Source organism: Schistocerca serialis, chromosome 2, assembly GCF_023864345.2.
Source record: "Schistocerca serialis cubense isolate TAMUIC-IGC-003099 chromosome 2, iqSchSeri2.2, whole genome shotgun sequence".
Lineage (NCBI taxonomy): Eukaryota > Metazoa > Arthropoda > Insecta > Orthoptera > Acrididae > Schistocerca > Schistocerca serialis.
In genome coordinates this window covers 1,089,281,951-1,089,306,005 of record NC_064639.1, presented here as the reverse complement: position 1 = coordinate 1,089,306,005, position 24,055 = coordinate 1,089,281,951, and the positions used below count along the sequence as shown (strand labels likewise).

The 24,055-nt window shown below is 43.4% G+C and overlaps 1 protein-coding gene across 6 annotated transcripts in view; it reads left to right on the top strand.

Moving 5' to 3' along the window:
* The window catches only part of LOC126458537 (leukocyte elastase inhibitor-like), a 342,121-nt gene that overhangs the window by 108,134 nt on the left and 209,932 nt on the right, over positions 1 to 24,055 (top strand). Inside the window, exon 8 of one of the 6 annotated variants that reach the window (XM_050095645.1) lies at positions 3,946 to 4,263. The exons of the other annotated variants lie outside the window; for them this stretch is intronic. Coding sequence (XP_049951602.1) covers positions 3,946 to 4,100 — 155 coding nt within the window. The 3' untranslated portion in view covers positions 4,101 to 4,263. Of the gene's footprint in view, positions 1 to 3,945; positions 4,264 to 24,055 lie in introns of those variants that run through there. 6 annotated transcript variants of the gene reach the window in all.

Below are 24,055 nucleotides of genomic sequence, written 5' to 3'. Positions count from 1 at the left end.
ATTTAAGTCTGGGGAACAGGAAGACCAATCCATTCACCTGCGCTGTTTGATTCGGCCACGCATCAATGAAAATGAAGTCACAGACGGATGAACCTCTTAAAATGCGGACGTGAAGAAAGAGAGTGGTGTCACAATAACATTGACGCGTGAGTGTACCTTGTGCGTGATCAAAGTTTTGGAGGTCAATACGCCCGTGCAACATTTTGCCTTCCCACACCGTAGCACCTGGAGCACCGAAACGATCCTGGTCGACAATGTTCCACGGTGCGTCTCGCCATATGAGGGAACGTCCAGTGTTGGAGAACATGGTCGTTTTGATGGCCCAAGTGTTGCGGTGTAAGAAGGCATAATGTTGCATAGACTGGTTGACTTCCAAGTCTTTGTACTCTTTACATTCACCGTTCAACGTCATTGTGGTGCTGTACTCCTTGCCCACGTGCACCTTTTCAGAAGTACATTCTGCTCTGGCTTGAGCTTTATGGGTGACATCAGTCGGCCACATCGGACAGCGCAAGTAGAAGAGCTATCGGAACGACGGAATATTCCGCGGAATGTCCTTAAGTTTTGCGCGCTAGAATATTGTGTGTATTTTTTCTATCCCGACTTCCGTATCTTGCATGAAAGTAGGAATGTTAATTTATCTATACATTGACTGGTATTGAGGGGTTTTGTTTTATCCCGGCTAGTTCTTAAATTAACCCCAGTGAGTCACTACACGTATTGTCCTCCCAGTTCTGAAGGAAAAAAAAAACCATAAGTAAATTAATACTGGTGTTTTCAATAGATTCTCGTTCACTTGTTTCAGTTACTAGTCTGCAGTTTATTCTTAGTGAAAATCACGTAACCTAATTATTTATGAACCTAAATCGAAGTAAATTTCAGACGAATAGTCAGTTTCAAATTAACACGTTATTTTATTTAACAATAATTATTAATAAATCAATTCTTTCATACTATCGCATTCAAAGGGGTTCTTTGAATAAGTATCTAATCAGGAATCCCGTAAATATCATAGATACTAAACAATGTTCTGTCACTTTCGACAAAAATATTGTTCCCGCTTAATATCCATAAACAACTGTCACGAACTATGATTACTAGTCGCGTGAAGTAAAGCTTTTCCACTATCACAACACAAAGTCCGAATATGTCCAAAAATCGTTAATTCCCTAAAATATTTAAATCTTCACACGAAGTGACGTTAAAGCCAGAGAGATTATTGATCACCTCCCCGTTCCTCTAATATGACAAGAGTTCTAATTCTGATCTGAAATTAATGCTTCCCTAAAAACAATCTCGTCGCGATTTATTCTTGCGCCCTGGTTTAATAAAGCTCCTATTGTTGCTTCCTAAAGCTGTACGTCCTAATTGACTTCGAACAGACCAGAGGATAGAGACTGGAGTATCATAATTGCATTGTATGTCTATTTATACTTTAGTAAACGCTATCTTTGGTGTTCAAGACCTACGTTCTGTGACTGTAATATTGATTTTCTCATAGATAAGAATAACTAATAATTTAACCATTTCTATCGTTTTTCCCCCTTCCCATGCTTCCAAAATTTGTGATTAAAATTCTTTTCTTTTTCAATTACACTCCTGGAAATGGAAAAAAGAACACATTGACACCAGTGTGTCAGACCCACCATACTTGCTCCGGACACTGCGAGAGGGCTGTACAAGCAATGATCACACGCACGGCACAGCGGACACACCAGGAACCGCGGTGTTGGCCGTCGAATGGCGCTAGCTGCGCAGCATTTGTGCACCGCCGCCGTCAGTGTCAGCCAGTTTGCCGTGCCATACGGAGCTCCATCGCAGTCTTTAACACTGGTAGCATGCCGCGACAGCGTGGACGTGAACCGTATGTGCAGTTGACGGACTTTGAGCGAGGGCGTATAGTGGGCATGCGGGAGGCCGGGTGGACGTACCGCCGAATTGCTCAACACGTGGGGCGTGAGGTCTCCACAGTACATCGATGTTGTCGCCAGTGGTCGGCGGAAGGTGCACGTGCCCGTCGACCTGGGACGGACCGCAGCGACGCACGGATGCACGCCAAGACCGTAGGATCCTACGCAGTGCCGTAGGGGACCGCACCACCACTTCCCAGCAAATTAGGGACACTGTTGCTCCTGGGGTATCGGCGAGGACCATTCGCAACCGTCTCCATGAAGCTGGGCTACGGTCCCGCACACCGTTAGGCCGTCTTCCGCTCACGCCCCAACATCGTGCAGCCCGCCTCCAGTGGTGTCGCGACAGGCGTGAATGGAGGGACGAATGGAGATGTGTCGTCTTCAGCGATGAGAGTCGCTTCTGCCTTGGTGCCAATGATGGTCGTATGCGTGTTTGGCGCCGTGCAGGTGAGCGCCACAATCAGGACTGCATACGACCGAGGCACACAGGGCCAACACCCGGCATCATGGTGTGGGGAGCGATCTCCTACACTGGCCGTACACCACTGGTGATCGTCGAGGGGACACTGAATAGTGCACGGTACATCCAAACCGTCATCGAACGCATCGTTCTACCATTCCTAGACCGGCAAGGGAACTTGCTGTTCCAACAGGACAATGCACGTCCGCATGTATCCCGTGCCACCCAACGTGCTCTAGAAGGTGTAAGTCAACTACCCTGGCCAGCAAGATCTCCGGATCTGTCCCCCATTGAGCATGTTTGGGACTGGATGAAGCGTCGTCTCACGCGGTCTGCACGTCAAGCACGAACGCTGGTCCAACTGAGGCGCCAGGTGGAAATGGCATGGCAAGCCATTCCACAGGACTACATCCAGCATCTCTACGATCGTCTCCATGGGAGAATAGCAGCCTGCATTGCTGCGAAAGGTGGATATACACTGTACTAGTGCCGACATTGTGCATGCTCTGTTGCCTGTGTCTATGTGCCTGTGGTTCTGTCAGTGCGATCATGTGATGTATCTGACCCCAGGAATGTGTCAATAAAGTTTCCCCTTCCTGGGACAATGAATTCACGGTGTTCTTATTTCAATTTCCAGGAGTGTATTGCCGGTCGGTGTGGCCGTGCGGTTAAAGGCGCTTTAGTCTGGAACCGCGTGACCGCTACGGTCGCAGGTTCGAATCCTGCCTCGGCCATGGATGTGTGTGATGTCCTTAGGTTAGTTAGGTTTAATTAGTTCTAAGTTCTAGGCGACTGATGACCTCAGAAGTTAAGTCGCATAGTGCTCAGAGCCATTTGAACCATTTGGAGTGTATTTTTCTACTATAGATTTCCCACTATTTGTCTCTTATTTCTATTTCGTAATGTACTGCTTATGGAGGGGCTTTGGACATTTTCTGAATTTATATTTCGAGGGCATAGGAGCTAATTTGGGAGCTATTTTGGTTTATTAACACGGAGAGGCGTTGTAGGTGTTACATGTGCAAGTCGTTCACGCAACATGTTGTTAGTCCCAGGCGTAAAATGACTCCGACCTGGTCAAATGACCGAGCGAGGTGGCGCAGTGGTTAGACACTGGACTCGCATTCGGAAGGACGACGGTTCAATCCCGCGTCCGGCCATCCTGATTTGGGTTTTCCGTGATTTCCCTAAATCACTCCAGGCAAATGCCGGGATGGTTCCTCTGAAAGGGCACGGCCGACTTCCTTCCCCATCCTTCCCTAATCCGATGAGACCGATGACCACGCTGTCTGGTCTCCTTCCCCAAACCAACCAACCAACCTGGTCAAATGTTCACACTCCAGCGCTTTGCAATGCCAGGCGGCTGTAATCTCATACATGGCTGTCTTAATGAAATAACTATAACTAAAAATAAAATAAAATTTACAGCATTGTGAGGAAAATGAATGTTGTAGAGTTAAAACAAGAAAAGCATAAAAATGTCAGCTAAGAACACATTAACTTTCAGTCTTCTGATATGATGCAGATTATGGTGTGATGCACGAAAACATCACGTGATGCATTCTTTTGCAGCTGTGATTGTTGGCTACCCTACCTCCGTCGGATTTGGGCCGCCACCACCCATCATCTTCAAAGCGGATCACCCCTTCCTGTTCCTCATACTGGACCAGCAGACGAAAACTGTGCTGTTCGCGGGACGTTACTCGGAGCCTCCGTCTACATCCTGATGTGAACGCACGCGTTGCCTAGCGTAAAGCGAGCAGCACGCGGGAGATATGCACCGTGCCACACCCACTTGAAGAAAACTGCTTTACAAAACTGTCGCTCTTTACTGTATGAATCTTTTTTGAAAGACAGGTCTATCCTCAAAATAAATATAAATTACGAGTACTTCTGTGTAATTTTTTTGCATTAAAGTTACTTTAATTCAAAATCATGGTACACTTGCTGTCCTTGTAACACTTGTCCCACTTATGGTGGAGTCGACAGTCACATGATCTGCCATTTAACGTAGCTTTGCGGCCATATGATATTCGTGCCAACACAGCCATCCGATAAACTACTCTAGGAGCGTGAAATTACAATTAAATTCAGAGCTGTAGCTGCCTAAAGGCGTTGATAAATATCAACGGGGACAGTTGGAAAGTGTGCCTCCAGTGAACTACAGCCCGGGATCTCTTGCCTACGCCCGCATCTCGTGGTCGTGCGGTAGCGTTCTCGCTTCCCACGCCCGGGTTCCCGGGTTCGATTCCCGGCGGGGTCAGGGGTTTTCTCTGCCTCGTGATGGCTGGGTGTTGTGTGATTTCCTTAGGTTAGTTAGGTTTAAGTAGTTCTAAGTTCTAGGGGACTGATGACCATAGATGTTAAGTCCCATAGTGCTCAGAGCCATTTTTGATCTCTTGCGTACATGGCAGTCGCGCTATCCGTCTGAGCCAGCGAGGACAGGGAGAACAGTGCGATTGCAGGGACTTACCTCTGCCATGCTCCCCATAAGACCCATATTCCCAACTTACTGTCCACACACTACATTTGTAGTGCCCCTGCCCTCTACAGTCATTACTCGCGGCAGTCAAATCTACCGATTCCCGTAAGAGTTCGGGCAACGTGGGTGCACCCGCACTGAAGAAGATCATTCGCCAGTAAGCCTTATCCATGTGAAGACGTTATCTGTTTTTTCGATCATGAAGGTACCTTCTTCATGTAGATAAGGCTTACCGGCCAATGATCTTCTTCAGTGCGGGTGAACCCACGATGCCCGAACTCTTACGGGAAGCGGTAGATTGACTGCCGCAAGTAATGAGTATAGTGGTCAAGGGCACTACAAATGTAGTGTGTGGACAGTTTAAGTTGGGAATATGGGTCTTACGGGGAGCATGGCAGAGATTAGTCCCTGCAGGCGCGCTCTGCTCTGTGTCCTCGGTGGCTCGACGGGTGCCGGCACGGTAGCTCAGCGTGTTCGGTCAGAGGGTTAACTGCCTTCTGTAAAAAAAAAAAAACAACCTGAGTCAACGGCTCAACACTGAACTTTAACGGGTGTCATGGGACACCCGCACCGCCGAAAAAAAAGGAAAAAACGGATAGAGTGTCTGCCATCTTACAAGGGAACCTCCCCATTGCACCCCCCTCAGAATTAGTTATAAGTTGGTACAGTGGATAGGCCTTGAAAAACTGAACACAGATCAATCGAGAAAACAGGATGAAGTTGTGTGGAGCTATGAAAAAACTAAGCAAAATATACAAACTGAGTAGTCCATGCGAAAGACGGGCAACATCTAGGAGAGCACGAATTTAGGAGCGCCGTGGTCCCGTGGTTAGCGTGAGCAACAGCCGAACGAGAGGTTCTTGGTTCAAATATTCCCTAGAGTGAAAAATTTACTTCCATTATTTTTGCAAAGTTATGATCTGTCCGTTCGTTCATTGACGTCTCTGTTCAGTGTAATAAGTTTAGTGTCTGTGATTTGCGACCGCTCCGCAAAACCGTGCGATTAGTAGCCGAAAGGACGTGCCCGTCCAATGGAAACCGAAAACATTTGATTGCAAGGTCATAGGTCAACCGATTCCTCCACAGGAAAACACGTCTGATATATTCTATACGACACTGGTGACAGCATGTGCGTCACATGAGAGGAATATGTTGTCGACCCACCTAACTTGTACACTTGGTGAATGGGTAAAAAGATTCTTCTACCTTGCCCAATTTAGGTTTTCTTGTGAATGTGATAATCACTCCCAAAAAAGTGTGAAAGCATAAGAGTTTGTCACATAAACTGCAACAAATGAATGCAACAGTTTCACAGTCGCACAGTTTTGTCTGTGCTCTGTCAAAACATATGTTTTTAACGTTTTCAAATTTTTCCGTGTGTAGACCGTCAAATCCTGCATATGTCCAAGCAAAACTGAACATGTCCTGGAATTTTGGAGAGCGAAGTTGATTATATGTGAGTGCCTGAACTTTGATAATTGTCTGGAAATAAAAAATTAAAATTTTCTCCCGAGCGAAGACTTTAACCGAGGACCTATCGCTCCGCAGCTGCATTCGCTAACCACGGCACCACGGCACTCATGGGGTTTGCATTACCTGGTTGTTGCCTATCTCATACATGGACTACTCAGTTTGTATATTTTGCTTATTTTTTCATAGTTCCACACAACTTCTTCCTGTTTTCTCGATTGATCTGTGTTCAGTTTTTCAAGGCCTATCCACTGTACCAACTTATAACTAATTCTGAGGGGGGTGCGATGGGGAGGTTCCCTTGTTAGCAGCAGATCCCATGTTCAAATGGTTCAAATGGCTCTGAGCACTATGGGACTTAACATCTGTGGTCATCAGCCCCCTAAAACTTAGAACTAATTAAACCTAACTAACCTAAGGACATCACACACGTCCCTGCCCGAGGCAGGATTCGAACCTGCGACCGTAGCGGTCACGCGGTTCCAGACTGAAGCGCCTAGAACCGCACGACCACAACGGCCGGCCGATCCCATGTTCGCGTCCCGGTCGGGGCACACATTTTCAACTGTCCCTGTTAATATTTATCGACGCCTGTAAGCAGCTTCAGGTCTGGATTTCGTTGTAACTTCATTCTTCGGGAGCTGCAAGATTCATATAAATCTAGGAGCACGTCGTGCGTCGATCTGTCTATGAAGCGGATAAAATGTTTTCTGTGTAGAGTTGTGCTGTACCAAAACTACAGTTTGGTAAGTTACGTACAATATATAAATGACGTAGTAAATGATGGGATTAGCGGTAGTATCGGTAGCGTTGGCAGGGAAAGAGAAACAAATGAATCTGCGACAGACAAACCGGGAGCCGGCGACCTCTTCTTATTTTATGTTTGCTTTTTGTTTTGCGCGTAATTAGAAAAGCATGACGTTCAGTGTTAGTCCGTTGTATATTTTATATCTCTGCAAAATATAAACTGGCACAATTCTGAAATACAGAAAAGTCTTGATAGCACGATTCTTTATTAAGCGTTACGCGTTTCAAAATCTCATCATCAGACTGAAGCTGTGGGGGTGTACAAGAAAATCAACGATAGCAGATATGTACATAAGTATGAATCTAAGTATTCCAGTATACAGAAATTTCAGTTAGTATCACACTTGCATTAGAATAAAACTCAGAACAAAGCTCACGAAAATGAGCACGTAGAGTGAATACAATACAAATCTCATCTTAGGTATGCATATATGACAGTGTCGAAATCTATTCGAATAGAACCAGTGCCAAACTGAATGTGACGATTAAGCTGTCAAAGATGTAAACGAAAGCCAGTGGGTGGCGGTAGCATTAGCTATAGAAAGCATTTCAAAGAGGTATTTAACAAACTTCTATGAATTGCAATTAAGTATATGGTGGTGGTGATTTTGGTGGTAAGTTCCTATGGGACCAAACTGCTGAAGTCGTCGGTCCCTACACTGCTTAATCTAACTTACACTAAGGACACCACACACATTCATGCCCGATGGAATACTCGAACCTCCGACGGGGGGCTAAGTACATGAAATACATTTATGTTACTTTTATGGAAGAGAAGCTCATATACTAACAGCATGAAATGTGCGTCGTTAGGTAACACTGAACAATGTTACAGAGACAGTCTCCAGCCAATAATCAGAACAGAAGACAATAGCAACCAATGACTTGTGTGGAACAACATAAACATAAAACCGATACAGGTAATACATAAGTTATAAGATGGGAGGGAAAAAGTTTACAGCCATCACCAAATATAATTTTTCAGAAGTTTCCCCAAATGCAGTCATACTATAAGAGACGAACATGTAATAAATAATATAACAGAATCACTTAGATGAAGCCCAGATTAGTGGCAACAACTTGAAATGAAAAGAACTATCATACAGTAAAAGGGGGACTTTTTTAATTTTTTACGTTAGTGTTAGATATTATAACAGTCCAGCTGTTAACAGTTTACAACCATCACAAAAAAATGTTACATGAGTATGGCCAACTGTAATCATTACACTAGTCGAACAAACAATAGATGACATACAATATAACCATTTAGGTTACTCCAGAGGAGTGGCAACTATTTGAAAAGATGTATGACAATTTTTTCTTTTATTTTATATTAAAAACGTAAAGGTATAATATCAGAAATGTATATGAGATCAGATTGAAGCAGATGCGTGAGGACATCCAAAAATGTCCTAGCATACTGTGGTTGAGGATGCAAAGCTATGATCATTGGTTGACAAAAAACTGATACCTAGCCAATCGTAATGTGAAATAGTGGTCATATTATTTAGGAATTAATCGACTTCGTTTGGACTTAAGAAAATATGGAATGCATTTCGAACGTGTAAAGGTATTAATTAAAAAAAAAAGATCGTTGAACAGCTATCGTAACCCAAACGTTCTACGTTTCTCTTCCTTTAATTAATTTTCGATTCCCCCCTCCCCCCCCCCCCCTCCCAGATGAGGGGGGCGGGGCGGACAGCAGCTTAATACATTGCTCTACAGCCGAGATAAGAGTTAAGAAACAATGGTAAGGTAATAAACAATATAAAAATGGTGATAAAACGGTGACTTTGTTAAAAACACTAAAATGGCGGAAAGTTACGTCATTTAAAATATGAAAACACGGCGTTGACGATGCAGATGAAGACACACAGTAAGCAGATAGCCGCAATCAAAAAACATGGCGACAGTCTGGCGTCTGTTCGCGCGAGATAGAAAACACAATGAGCGATAGTATGGTGGCTGTTTGCAACACTGACAGGGACACATAACACTGAACATTCACTGGAAACAGCACTATAGGCGACACGGCGGCAGATGGGGGCGTGGGGAGGGCCCTGACCGATGAGGGGGGAAAAAGCGGGGGGGGGGGAGTGGAAAAGAAAAAAGCGGAGAGCCGATGGGGGAAGAGGACATAGAAAAAGGGGGGAGAGCAGACACGAGAAGGAGTGGGGAAGGCAGTGGAGGGGAAAGCAAAAGGACTCGGGGAGAGAAGGGAATCAAAGAGAGGATAGACAGGGAAAAACAGGATGGAAGACAGGGAGAGGGAGCCCAGGAAATGGACAGAGGGAGGGAGGGGGAGGTGAGGAGCAGAGTTGATAGGAGGGATAGATGGAGGGAGAGAGAGCATCATCCGGCAGGGGGAGTTGGTGGAAGCCACCTCAGGAAAGGAGATGAAGGGTGTAAAGGTGGAGGGTAGGGGGGACACAATGGTGAAGGCTCAAATGGTTCAAATGGCTGTGAGCACTATGCGACTTAACTTCTGAGGTCATCAGTCGCCTAGGACTTAGAACTAATTAAACCTAACTATCCTAAGGACATCACACACATCCATGCCTGAGGCAGGATTCGAACCTGCGACCATAGCGGTCGCGCGGTTCCAGACTGTAGAGCCTAGAACCGCACGGCCACTCCGGCCGGCCAATGGTGAAGGCGTGGTGGGTGGGAGAGGAGAGGAGCAACCATGGGATGAGGGGGATCTAGGCGGCGGGAGGTGTAGAGGATGCAGATATGCTCTAGGAAAAGGAGCAGATGGCGGAAAGGAATCAGGTCGTAAAGGATCCACATGAGGGATGGGAGGCATAAACAGAAGGCGAGGTGGAGTGCACTTGAGGATTTTGAGGGTGGTTTTCCACAGGTTAGGGTAGAAGTCGGTGGCAAGGATTACGTTGTAGAGGGTGGCAAGGACTGTTAGGAAGGAGGGAGGGAAGTGTTTTAGATGGTGGTAGGTAATGCAGTCGTGGCTGGGAGCAGTGTTTAGTGCGGAGTGTGAGGCTGATGTCCAGTGTAGTGATGGAAGTGTTAAGTTCAGATGGTGGTGTGTGGCCCAAATATTGGGAGCTAGGAGCAAGGGGAGGAACAGAGGTATCTGTACATTCGATGACATCGAGGAAGAGGGAATAATCAAATTTGGGATCATCTGGAATGGAAAAGACATCAGATAGGTGGAGGCAAAGTGATTGGCCTTACTGAGGTGGTCAGGAAAGCGATGGTCATCAAGGAGGAGAGGGTTCTGTGGGGTAGGGCAGTTCCCAGAAAGGCGGTGGAAAGCAGACGAATACTTGGAAGAGTTTATTGGGAGTGTGGCATTGAACTGTGTGCATGTCTGTCACCAGGCACAGCGTTTCTTTGCAGTAAGCATGTTGCAGATGTGTCGTTGTAATTGCTGACTGCAGGTGAGTGTGTCCTGGTCATGAGTGTGGTAAAAAGATCGGTAGAGGCGACAGGATTCACGAAGGAGAAGGATGGCCCGTGGGGGCAGAGCTGGGCAGTGAGAGTGGATGGCTTTGGTAGGGTGGCTACGGCATCAGACAAGGTCTAGTGGAGGAAGGCAGCAGTGTGGTAGATGTCATCAGGAGACTGGAGAGTAAGGTCGTGGCATTCGACCTGGGTGTGTATGGAGTCCCAGTAGACACCCCAGTTGTCACGGGAGTAATCACGGACAAGTTTAGGAGGAACTTCAGGGGTGAAGTGGGGCAGGGACGGCGACCATCAGAGAAGAGAGTGAGGAGGACTGGAGCATGGCCACTACCAATGAGGTCAAGGACATCTGTGGTGGCACGCCCAAGGATGTTGGGAGTGGCTAGGATCACATCAGGAGTGGTGTTCGATTCGGGTCAGGTGTGTTGGGGGAGGGGAACCAGGTCTCCCTGGAGGGTGGTGATAAACTGATGCCACTGGTGGAGATCGCCAGGAGCACGTGTGTGGATATTGAGGTCAGTGGCAATCACATAGTTGGAGAAGGTGCGGTCAATGTGGGCCAGGAAATCTTTTGAGACGAGGGTACAAGGGCGGACATAAATGGTGGTACATGTTACGGTAAGAGTGGGGAAGAAGAGGCTGAGGGTGAGATGCTCAGCAGGATTGTTGAGGAGAGGTTGGGGCCGAACAGGGAGGTGCTTGGGGTGGCCGATAGCAACCCCGCCATGCACCAGAGGGAAGGGGTTTTCGGTGCAGGTGAAGAGTGTAAGGAGCTGTGGAGACAGAGATAGGGGGTTGAAGGAAGGTTTCATTTAGAATGAAGGTATCCACGTGGTGCTGATGGAGGGTGTGAAGGAAGACGAGTTTGTGGGTGGGCACTGAGTGGATATTATGGTACAGAATACTGTAATGGTGTCGTGCAATGGGAGGGGAGATTTAGACGAGGGTGGTGATGGGGGTGAAGGTGAAGGGGGCCTGGTTGTGGGAGTAGGTGGCATAGGTGGTAAGATGGAAGATGGAATGGGCAGAGTGGGCGATTTGGGAAAGAGTGTCGGAGCATTGGAAGGGGTGGATGTAATGACAATGGTGATGAAGTGGATGATGTCCTCAGCAGTAAGGAGAGGGTGGAGCGAGTTGTTGGAGTGGATGGGGTCATCGACGGAATTGACAGGGACTGTGAGCTCAGGGGTGACAGAAGGAGGTTTCACCTTACATTTCGAGGAGTAGGTAGGATGGGATTCATCTTATGTATGGTTAACTACAATGTAATATACAGGTAATATAACTATATTCGATACGGGAAGTTAAATTTACTTTTCCCATAATGTGGAACACATGGGGAGGGAGCATGAGCGTGTTGTGACAAAACTGTAAAGTAAGTCAAATGAAAAGCATGAAGATGCGAAGTATCGATGCACTACGCATCGTCTGTAACTAAGGGAGCTTCTCAGCGAGGCAGGTACAACGTGGTGGCTGCCTGGGAGAACAGTGGCTCCATCTGTTTGAGTCGACTGAATCTATACAGGAAGGTTCCCAAGACAGCTGCGTCAGATGGTCCATGAAAATGGTGGCACCATCTAACAGGGTGGAAGATAGCAACGTATATTCAGATATAATGGTTGCCCATAAGTAAGAACGATACTAATTGAAATTTCTGTATACTGGAACACTTAGATGCATACTTACGTACGTATTTGCGGTCTTTAATTTTCTTGTACACTTCGTTCCACAGATACAGTCCGTTGATGAGATTTTCAAACGCATCCTCAATAAAGAACTGAGCGATCAGTACCTTTCTATATTTGAAAGTTCTGCCAAATCTGAATGGTCGCCTACCGTTACCATGGATGCATGTCTCCGGCAAGTAATTGAATTTATGAATTGCATCGACGGGCAAGTCGCCGAAGTGGGGAGAACTGTCTACGCGACGGGAGGCCCTAGTCACACGACATTTACATTTTATTTGATCATTATCTTCTGCGCTTTTATGTAACCAGCAATTAGTTTTGATGCACGAAAATAAAAAGTTGTATGTAATTATTGTTGTAATTTGTAATCATTGGAACGTTCTTCATTACTATCAGAGAAAAGAGTTTTCTGTTATTACTGATAAGCATGAAAGTTGTTTATGAATAGCAGAAACATGTTTTATATAAGATCGACGCAGAACTGAAGTGATTTTTGATGGGTTTTTGTTTTGCGTTTTTGGTATTCTACCCTTTTTTGACGAAACTGCATTTTACATCTCTACATTTTTTCTACAGCATTCTTTTCTTTTATGTTAAAAATCAACAATTTTTGAAAAAACTCCGAAATGAATTTTGACATTTTCAGTTTTGTTATAAATGCTGTTTATTTTTAAGTAACTGATAGGATAACTATGTAGAGCAAAAACATTAGCTTACAGAGCCCTTTCTACATTCTCCTTGACTTTCTAGGTGGTTCACCTCTTCTAGTTTCTAGGGGAACCTAGTAAAACACTGTTTGCATGTACCAACACAGCAATCACAATGAGGTACCGCCCACTAGGGGTGCAACACACGTAACGTACAAGTTGTGCAGCTACGATCTTAAGTGAAGAAGGCTGGTAGCAAACCTACCGTAGTCTACACATTAGATTAGATTAGATTAGATTAGATTAGTACTTGTTCCATAGCTCATGAATACGACACTTCGTAATGATGTGGAACGTGTCAGGTTAATAAAAGGTGTCTATACAAGATATTACATTACACAAAATATTACATGACAATATTTTAATTTTTTGTGGGGTCGGGAAATTACCGACTTACTACATCCAAAAATTCACCTAATGAATAGAAGGAGTTGCCATTAAGAAATTCTTTAATTTCCTTTTAAATGCTATATGGCTATCTGTCAGACTTTTGATGCTATTAGGTAAGTGACCAAAGACTTTTGTGGCAGCATAATTTGCCCCATTCTGAGCCAAAGTTAGGTTTAACCTTGAGTAGTGAAGATCATCCTTTCTCCCAGTGTTGTAGCCCTGTACACTGCTATTACTTTTGAATTCGTTCAGATTGTTAATAACAAATTTCACAAGTAAATATATATATCGTGAGGCTACAGTGAAGATTTCTAGCTCTTTAAATAAGTGTCTGCAGGATGATCTTGGATGAGCTCCTGCCATTATTCTGATCACACGCTTTTGTGCAATGAACACTCTTTTACTCAATGATGAGTTACCCCAGTATATGATGCCATACAAAAGCTTACTCAGATGTATATCGTCAAAATTTGCAATGACCCTAGTAGCGTAAGTAGCTGAACTCAAACGTTTCAGCAGATCCCCAGTGTGTTTCTCCAGTTCAACCCCTCATCAGTGCATACGTCTAGAAATTTTGAATATTGTACCTTAGCTAACAATTACTGATCGAAGTCTATATTTATTAATGGTGTCATTCCATTTACTGTGTGGAACTGTATGTACTGTGTTTTGTCAAAGTTTAATCAGAGCCCATTTGCAGAGAACCACTTATTGATTTTCTGAAAAACATCGATTACAATTTCACCAGTTAATTCTTGTCTGTTGGGTGTGACAGCTATACTTGTATCATCGGCAAAAAGTACCAGCTTTGCATCTTCGTGAATATAGAATGGCAAGTCATTAATATGTATTAAGAACAACAGAGGACCCAAGACCGAACCTTGCAGCACCCCATTCTTGATTGTTCCCCAGTTTGAGAAATCACCAGTTATTTGCATATTATGTGAAGTGCTTACTTCAGCTTTCTGCACTCTTCCAGTTAGGTATGATTTAAACCATTTGAGCACTGTCTCATTCATACCACAAAAAATGTTCAAATATGTGTGAAATCTAATGGGACTTAACTGCTAAGGTCATCAGTCCCTAAGCTGACACACTACTTAACCTAAATTATCCTAAGGACACACCCATGCCCGAGGGAGGACTCAAACCTCTGCCGGAACCAGCTGAACAGTCCATGACTGCAGCGCCGTAGACCGCTCGGCTAATCCCGCGCGGCTTCATACCATAGAACTTGAGCTTATCTAGAAGTATTCCATGATTTACACAATCAAAAGCCTTTGATAGATCACAAAAAATCCCAACGGGTGACTTCTGGTTACTCAGAGCATTTAATATTTCATTAGTGAAAGTATATATAGCATTTTCCGTTTAAAAACCCTTCTGGAAACCAAACTGACATTTTGTTAAAACTTTATTTTTACAAAGGTGTGAAGCTACTCTACAATACATTACTTTTACAGGAATTTTGAATAAGGCAGTCAGAAGAGAGATTGGGCGGTAGTTGTTGACACCAAGCCAGCCGGTGTGGCTGTGCGGTTGTAGGCGCTTCAGTCTGAAACCGCGTGACTGCTGTGGTCGTAGTTTCCAATCCTGCCTCCGGAATGGATGTGTGTGATGTCCTTAGGTTAGTTAGGTTTAATTAGTTCTAAGTTATAGGCGACTGATGACCTCAGAAGTTAAGTCGCATAGTGCTCAGAGCCATTTGAACCATTTTTTGTTGTTGACATCAGACGTATCCCCTTTTTATGCAGTTGTTTAACAATGACATACTTCAGTGTATCTGGGAAAATACCCTGCTTCAGAGAGCTATTACATATGTGGCTAAAAATCACACTTATTTCTTGGGAACAAGCTTTTATTATCCTGCTGGAAATGCCATCAATTCCATGTGAGCTTTTATTCTTGAGAGAGTTTATTATCTTCCTAATTTCAGAAGGAGAGGTGGGTGGAATTTCAATTGTATCAAATGGTGTGGGTAAGGCCTCTTCCATTAACTGCCTTGCTTCTTATAATGAACATTTAGATCCTATTTTCTCTACAACATTTAAAAAATGATTATTCGAAATGTTTTCGACTTCCGGCTTGTTGTTTATCAAGTTTCCATTCGCTTTGATGGTCATGCCGTCATCCTGTACTCTTGGTTGCCCTGTCTCCCTTGTAACAATATTCCAAATTGTTTTGATTTTGTTATCAGAGGTATTAATCTCAGACATGATGCACATGCTTCTGGACTTTTTAATAACCTTTCTTAACGTAGCACAGTAGTTTTTATAATATTTGGCTGTTTTTGGGTCATTACTCTTTCTTGTTGTTAGATACAGTTCCCTTTTGTGGTTACAAGATAGTTTTATTCCTTTGGTAAGCCAAGGTTTTTTGCATGGTTTCTTGGGGAAACAGTTTTCAAATTATCTTACAAGTGTATCATGAAATAAGTTTTATTTTAAATTAGCATCAGGTTCCTTGTACACCTCATCCCAGTCTAACTGCTGAAGATTTTCTCTGAAATTTCTAATTGTTGAGTCATTAATTGAACGCACAACTTTCGAGTTGCACTTACTTATGATAGTCTTGGGAACCAGTCCGGTGTTTGTCTAAAGGAGCAGGGGAGAAGAGTAAAAAAGAAAGAAACACAACACACACACGCACACACACACACACACACACACACACAGATATATATATATATATATATATATATATATATATATATATATATATAAACACTCAGATTTTATGTTTCTGAACCGTATTCTGCCAATAAATTGTTTTCTAACCACTAATAATTATTTCTTGCGATGGATGTGGAAATATTTATGCGATATGTTCCCAATAGAACATAGCAAGACTCATCTAGAACGTTCCGAAAATGAAGGTAGCTCACGCCACACCCTGCTAGATCACGTTCGTTGACAGTAGTTCCAATGACGGATATTGCCTACTTCTACAGACACGTAGCGATATTTGTGGCCACACAGTACCCTCGAACACTTCTTCAGCAAACGAAAAGGAACATAATACAATACGCTAATTTAAATTAGCGTCTGACAATTGTTAACCATTATTTGAAATTTTGCCGAGTGTGTTTTGTTGTGCAACTGTATTGTGTTGCCAGTTGAGGTTTATGAAGAGGTTTGTACCTAGTGAGGTGGGAACAGATTCAAATGGTTCAAATGGCTCTGAGCACTACAGGACTTAACATCTGTGGTCATCAGGCCCCTAGAACTTAGAACTACTTAAACCTAACTAACCTAAGGACATCACACACATCCATGCCCGAGGCAGGATTCGAACCTGCGACCGTAGCAGTCGCGCGGTTCCGGACTGAGCGCCTAGAACCGCTAGACCACCGCGGCCGGCAAGGTGGGAACAGAGAGGGTGACATTTTAGTACCTTATAAGTCAACATTTTCGAGATGGAACTCTGACAATGGGTACCATTCTTAATGGGACCACGCACACATGTAGTAATTTGTCGATCGGCAGATTCGCTTTATTTTATTATAGCTTATTACTAATGCCCAGAGTTTGTTAACATGTAAACGGTCTTTCCTTATCAGATATGCATTGTTTACAGTTACTAAAATCTCGAATATTCCGGCTATAGATATCTATCTTTAATTTTGTATTTTTCGTCGTATAGATACTGTATCGTAGATTATTTTTCAAGGAAGATATCATTTTTTTACGTTTGTGATTAATGTCCCTTTATGACACAACTGATTCTTTTAATATGTAAAGAACGAACAATGGGCGTGCCTTCAGGAAAAACGCTTAAATGTTGCTCAAGAATGCATTTGTAAAAGTTAACAATCAACTGCTGGCTCATCTGATTATTCCCATTGTTGCCTCACATGCTGTTGTTAATTTCTACCACGTGTGGGTGTAGAAATAAAAATAAAGATACTTCGTAGGCAATAGCTGTAAGACGAATATACAACAATTTTGCACATCTTCAACGAACGAGATTTCGTAAAGAAAAACACACAATTTTTAAATTTATCATCATTTTTTAATTTTAGTTCGATTCTCCTTTAAAGTTTTTCATTGCTCTAGTTCATTCTGTATTTCTGTTTACATATGTTATATATCATTTTTACGTCATTTTATCGATATTTTCCGGTTATTTTAGTGGTAATTTTACAGGTATTTTAAATCATACACTACTGAGCCCTAAAGCTAGAGGTATCTTTTATATTCGTAAACTGAATGAATTCTCATTAGGGGCAACTGCCCCCACTGCCCCCTCCACCCCCCCCTTCCCCCCGCCACTACTGCGGGCGCCACTGATTGCAGGAATGCAGCCAGTGTACGTAATTGCTGGCAGAGGTGGTCAGGGGAATGTGTGGTCGCAAGAAGAGCGGGCTTCGGACTGCCACGTTGCACTAAGAAGAAGGAAGACACCGTGTTTGGCGTGTGGCTGTGGCACATCCTACTGCATATGCAGCTGCGTTTTTAGCACCAGTTGGCACTACAGTGACACAACGAACTGATAAAAAGTCGCTTACTTCAAGGACAACACCGCGCCAGACGACCTGTAGGGTACGTTCCACCGACCCCAAACCACCGCCATTTGCGACTTTACGGGTGCCAAGGGACAGCTCAATGGAGGCCAGAGTGAAGATCTTTGGTTTTTTCTGGTTAGAGCTGATTCTGCTTTGTTGTCAGGATTGGCCGTGTGTTGGTTAGAAGGAGGCCAGTCCAGGGCATGCAACCAACCTTTTTGCGTGCTGTACACGCTGGACCTACACCTGGAGTTATGGTGCGGTGGCGCGGTTCTTTCCGTCCCTTTACGACGGACCTGCACCTACCTGTGAACATTGTCTCAGCATATCATCAGTAAGGAAGCCGAGTGAAAACTACTGTACTTCGACGTGAACCAGGCTGCAATTTAAGTCGCTAATCTACGTTTCGGGAGAAAGTTTTCGCACAAATGAAAGTTTGGAAATTTTGTCCTCAATTAAGATATTCCGAAACTTAGGTGAACAAGTATCACTGCCAAGCCCGTGCTAGTCTTAACACAGTCACTCACAATCCCTTTCACTCACGTTAGCCAGTTAATGGTGTTGCATTTCCCGAAAACGTAATAGCTACAGAAATACTGATTGTTTTTGATTGAGAATGCTCGCCAAATATTAAGTCTGTCAGTACCAAATGCAATCACAGTTTTTTAGCCACCGACCTCCTCAATACGCCACGCGGAATATATGTCTTTCCTCGTCACAAGATTCACTTAAAAATTCCGGAATTTCTACACGCCCATCGGAATAATTATGCTGTCACTTTTCAACACTTTTGATGTATAAAACACTGCTAAATCCGGCAACTTATCATTTCCATCTCTTTCATGGCTAAGCTTCGACTCTTCTCTAGAATACTGTAAGTCTTCTCTCCCAGCAGAGAAAGGAGCGCGAAGAATGCTGCTTTACTATTGGTCAGTTTACTCAACAGCCAATAGCAAAACAACAATCTCCCGCGTCAATCCGCGCTTTTCATCAATAACCAATCGCAAAATAGTAAACCTAACGACTGCACATTTTACCGACGTAATTATTTAATATGTTGAAGTTTTGCTTATGCATAAAGTTATTTACTATTGTTATTTATACCTGAATTAACTTTCCCTTTACCATAAACTTACTTTACAAAACTATTCTACAAAAATCCCCTTTGTTCATATCCATACTTGTTCGAAATGTTCTCACACTAAATTCTACTACATAACTCGTTAAACAATTATCTTCATATTAACCTTAAACCACAGTCATGCATCATTCATACTGCTAAAACACATTTATAACATTTTACATACACAAAAAGACATAATAACACTTTATGAAAATACTAGAACAGTTTATGAAAAACATTCTATAACTTTAGTGCACTCTAGCAGGCACAATCGAAACTAAAATCACAGTCACCCTATCCAATACTGTCCTCTATCGGCTGATACATAAACTACGTGCGCGTCCAGTCTCGCGTCACCATCTGTCACTATCCAGCTCTGACACACATCTCCCACTTAACCGCCTCCAAGGCAGGATCGTTATGCGGCGCTACGGCTCAATGGCCTCAGCTGCTATTTCGAATGACAGCAGGAGCACTCTAGTGGTTACCCCACGTAGCTTGACTGCAAAATTGTACGTCAGTGTGGTGATCCGACATCTTGTGTTGCCATACATGTACCGCATTCCTGGGGGTGTTTTCCAACAGGATAACGCTCGCCCACATACTGTTGTTGTAACCTAGCATGCTGTACAGATCGTCGCCATGTTGCCTTGGCCTGTTGTATCACCAGATACGTCTCCAACCGAGCATGTAAGCGAGATCATTGGACGACAACTTCAGCGTTATCCACAACCAGCATCAATCATTCCTGTATTGACCAATCGAGTGCAACAGACATGGATCTCTATCCCACAAACAGACATCCGGCACCTCTACCACACAATGCATGCTTGTTTGCATGTTTACAGTCAAAATTTTGTCAGATACACCTGTTATTAATGTACCAGCATTTCTCACATTTGCGGTGGCTTATCTCGCGCTTACGTCAAGCTGTGATCCTGAAACGATAATCACTTAGACATGTAACTTAGACAAACATTACCTGTTTCTTGGTGTTACGATTTTCTTCTCCGTCAGTGTACAAAATATTCTTTCAAGGCACCAGCACATTAAAGATACATACAAAAAGTTCAATATGTCTCTAACACTTTGCTATAATAAAATATCGGTAAATAGCACGTCGATAGTGAAAAATACTGTCACGAATTTTAATGCTGTAGTGTAGTATATCCTTTTCTAGACCAGTGTCAGTGCGTATCTCCACTGATTATACAGAAATCAGTATTTAGTTTTACAGCTGTGTTTCGTATGGACAGGAAAATGTCGGCAATTCAAACTTTCATGACATTCGTGTCTTCTCACATTTTTCATTCAATTGAAGTCTGAAGCAGAAAATCTGTGCAGGAGTCTAATGTCTGTTACAAACTTGATTTTATTGTTCAAATATGTTCTCAAACATAACACAGGCCAACGAAAGTGTATTTTGTTCAGTAGTGTTTGTTACGTCATGGTTGTTTGGGGACTGGGTCCATATCAGGCCTTAGTATTTTTTTTCATCTCAGTTTTTTGTGTCATGTGCAGTTGTCTCACAATACTACTACAAAACAAGAATAAAAGTGAAGCAGCTTAGTTTTTCAACGTGAACATGTCATTGAAGGATAATCATGAAAAAGCTCTTTATTACATTGGAACTGCGTGTCCACGGCCTTTTATATCTTTCCTCCCCGTTGAAGCACCTAATACATTTTTCTCTCCAATGAAATGCGTGCTACACGTCTTGTAGAGCTGACGAAAAGTGGTCTCCCATTAATGGATATTCAAGCGACGAAAAAATCAAGGAAAATGCTCAACAAGTGACTATTGAAGTACATCAAACAGCCTAAAGTTCTGAATTTTCCAAAATTTTGCCTACAGAAGAAATGCAGGGTGCCCATGAAGTTCCATTTCATCTCAGAAAATGACTTGGAAACTATTACCGTCATTTGTTACAAAATGTTCAGTAGCTCTTAGAGTTTGTTTTCGCTTTGTACATTGTTGCAAATGGGATGGCACCACCGGCGAAAACAAACGCAATTGGGTGTTTCAAAATCTTTAGAGTGTCAGAGACCTTCATCGAAGTGGACGTTCCCCTGAGTCTCAAACACCTGTTGACCGTGTTCAAGTGTTCCCGGGTTCGATTCCCGGCGGGGTCAGGGATTTTCTCTGCCTCGTGATGACTGGATGTTGTGCGATGTCCTTAGGTTAGTTAGGTTTAAGTAGTTCTAAGTTCTAGGGGACTGATGACCATAGATGTTAAGTCCCATAGTGCTCAGAGCCATTTGAACCATTTGAACCGTGTTCAAGTTGCATTTCAGCGCAGCCCACAGAAGTCAGTTCCCTGTCATCAAGCGAAATGCAGGAAGGAAGGTTAGCTGTCCCTGAAGTGCTACAAAAGTGGTTAGGCCTTTTTTGTCTACGAAGTACAAATGCACTGCAGCCAACCGATTTCCTCTGCAGTATGAATTCGCACTTGTTGCATGCTCCAAGAATCTCGTGTAAGCACCACCTGTCAATACCATTGTTACCCTTCGTGTATGAATCAATGAAGCAATCAGAACTATTGATGCTGCAATACAGACCCATCATCATCATCATCATCATCATCAGCCAATTCAATCATTAAATGATGTGGCCTCTTCGAGTCGTGGATTCAGGAAGGCTTTCAGCAGTCTTCTCCAAGTGGGACGGTCTTGGGCAGTTCTCTGCCAGTTGTTACCAGCGATCTTCTTGATGTCTTTGTCCCATCTGTCTGGTGGTCTTCCTCTAGGCCTCCGGTGCTCCCTCGGACTCCACTCCAGTACTAGCTTCGTCCATCTGTTGTCTTTTCTTCTTGCGACGCGGCCAGCCCACTGCCATTTCAAGGAACCTACTGTCTCTAAGATGTCATTAACCTTCGTCACAGACCGGATGTCATCTGCCCTTTTCCTGTCCTTTCTTGTATAGCCCATTATTGATCTCTCCATGGCTCTCTGTACTGTCCTAAGTTTCCCTTTTGTAAATGAGTTCAGTGTCCATGTCTCGCAGCCATACGTCATCACAGGAAGAATGCATTGATCAAATACTGCTTTCTTCAAATTTACTGGCATTTTTGATCTGAACACTTTTGAATTCTTCCCAAATGCTTGCCAGCCAAGCTTGATGCGTCGATAGATTTCTGGCCTTATGTCTCCCTTCATATTTATAATCTGGCCAAGGTAGACATATTCACTGACCTGTTCTAGCAGACTGTCCTTGACCTTCACATCTCCAGCTGGGACCCTTTTGTTGGACATTACTTCTGTTTTGGAAAGGTTCATGTTCAAGCCAACCAGCTGACATTCCGACGCAAGATCTGTAGCTAAGTTTTGGAGCTCTGCGAAGTCTTTGGCCAGTAAGGCAATATCATCAGCAAATCTCAAGTTGGTAAGCCTTCTTCCATTAATTCTAATTCCCTTACCTTCCCACCTCAGCCTTGACATAGCCATTTCCAATACAGCAGAGAACAGTTTTGAACCGTGTTCAAGTTGCATTATCAACAACCCATACATGGGCAGAATTCGAATATCGCCTTGATGTTCTATGGGTGACACGTTGGTCACACTGGCATAACGGAAAAGAAACTTTGAGAGTTGCTAATTTTGTACAACAATCTACGATGCTCTGTATCTAATATTTTCTGAGTCATGATTTTTGGAAATGTTTTGTGGACACCCTGCGTAACGCACAGCCTTTTGTTGCCTAAGGACTCAGTAAAAACCTTCTTGAATGAAACCCAAACCGAAACTTCCTGTCAGATTAAACTGTGTGACGGACCAGAACTCGAACAGCAGACATTCGTCTTTCGCAGGCAAGTGCTCCACTAACTGAGCTAACCAGTTACGACTCAGAAAAGGCCACGACAGCCCTAATTCCACCAGGATTACATCTTCCACTTTCCAAACTAGTCTGTGGCTAAGTCCCGTACTAGCTGTATCATTTCTTCCAGGAGTGCTGGTCCCAAAAGAAATGTGGAAGAACTGTGAAATTTTCAGGGTAGAAAATGATGTACTGGTGGAACCCTGTCAGGGCACGTCGTGAGTGATGATAGGATATCTTAGTCGGTAGTGCACTTGTCCACGAATGCAAATGTCTCACGTTCAAGTCCTGCACCGGCACATAGTTCGCCAGGAAGTTTCATAACTTCCTACACTCTGCTGCAAAGACAAATTTAATCTGGCTATCAAAACTCCTCTCTCAATTACGGGGATTTTTAGTTCAAAGTTGGAATCGAACATAATTTTTCCGAGTACCAAATCCAACGAACGTGACTTCTTTCGATTTCGCTTCTGTATATGAGAAATCTTATCGCAGAGAACAAAATATTGTATATATTTGGCTAAGGCTTTCACGAAGTTTTCCATTTGGGTCAACGAAATGTGTAGATTTGGTGCGAAATCCTTTCGGATTCATGAAGTACTTACACTAAATGTTCTTTAGTCTTCAAAACTATTCTTGTAGGCCTGTTTCTTCAGGACGAATGGTGATCCAAATTATTACACCATTTAGTGCGGTTTATGTGAGCGGGATTGGTGCTAAAAAGTCGGAAGTGCAATGCACAATGAAACTCATCATGATATTGTCCATGTGCATTGCATTGGGCATCACTACAAATGTCCAGGGTGGTGTTGTGGTCTCTGTCCCAAGACTTGTTTGATGCAGCTCTGCACTCTAGCCTAGCTTCAGTAAACCTTTTCATCTCTAACTGCAACAACCTTAATCCAACTGAATCTGCTCACTGTATGTGTCTCTGTATCTCCAACTACAATTTTCACCACCCACACTTCACTCGATTATCAAACTAACTATTTATTGGTGCTTCATGTTGTGGCCTTCTTTTAGTCAACTTGTGTCCTAAATTCGTTTTTCCCCATTTGTATTCAGTACCCGTTCATTAGTTACTCGACTACACATCGAATCTTCGGTATCCTTTTTTGCTGTCTCATTTCGGAAGTTTCTATTCTCTTCTTGCCTGAACTGTTTATCGTTCACGTTTCACTTCCGTAAAAGGTTACACTCCATATAAATACTTTGAGAAAAGACTTCATAACATTTAAATGTATCTTAGATCTTAACAAATTCGCCTTTTTCATA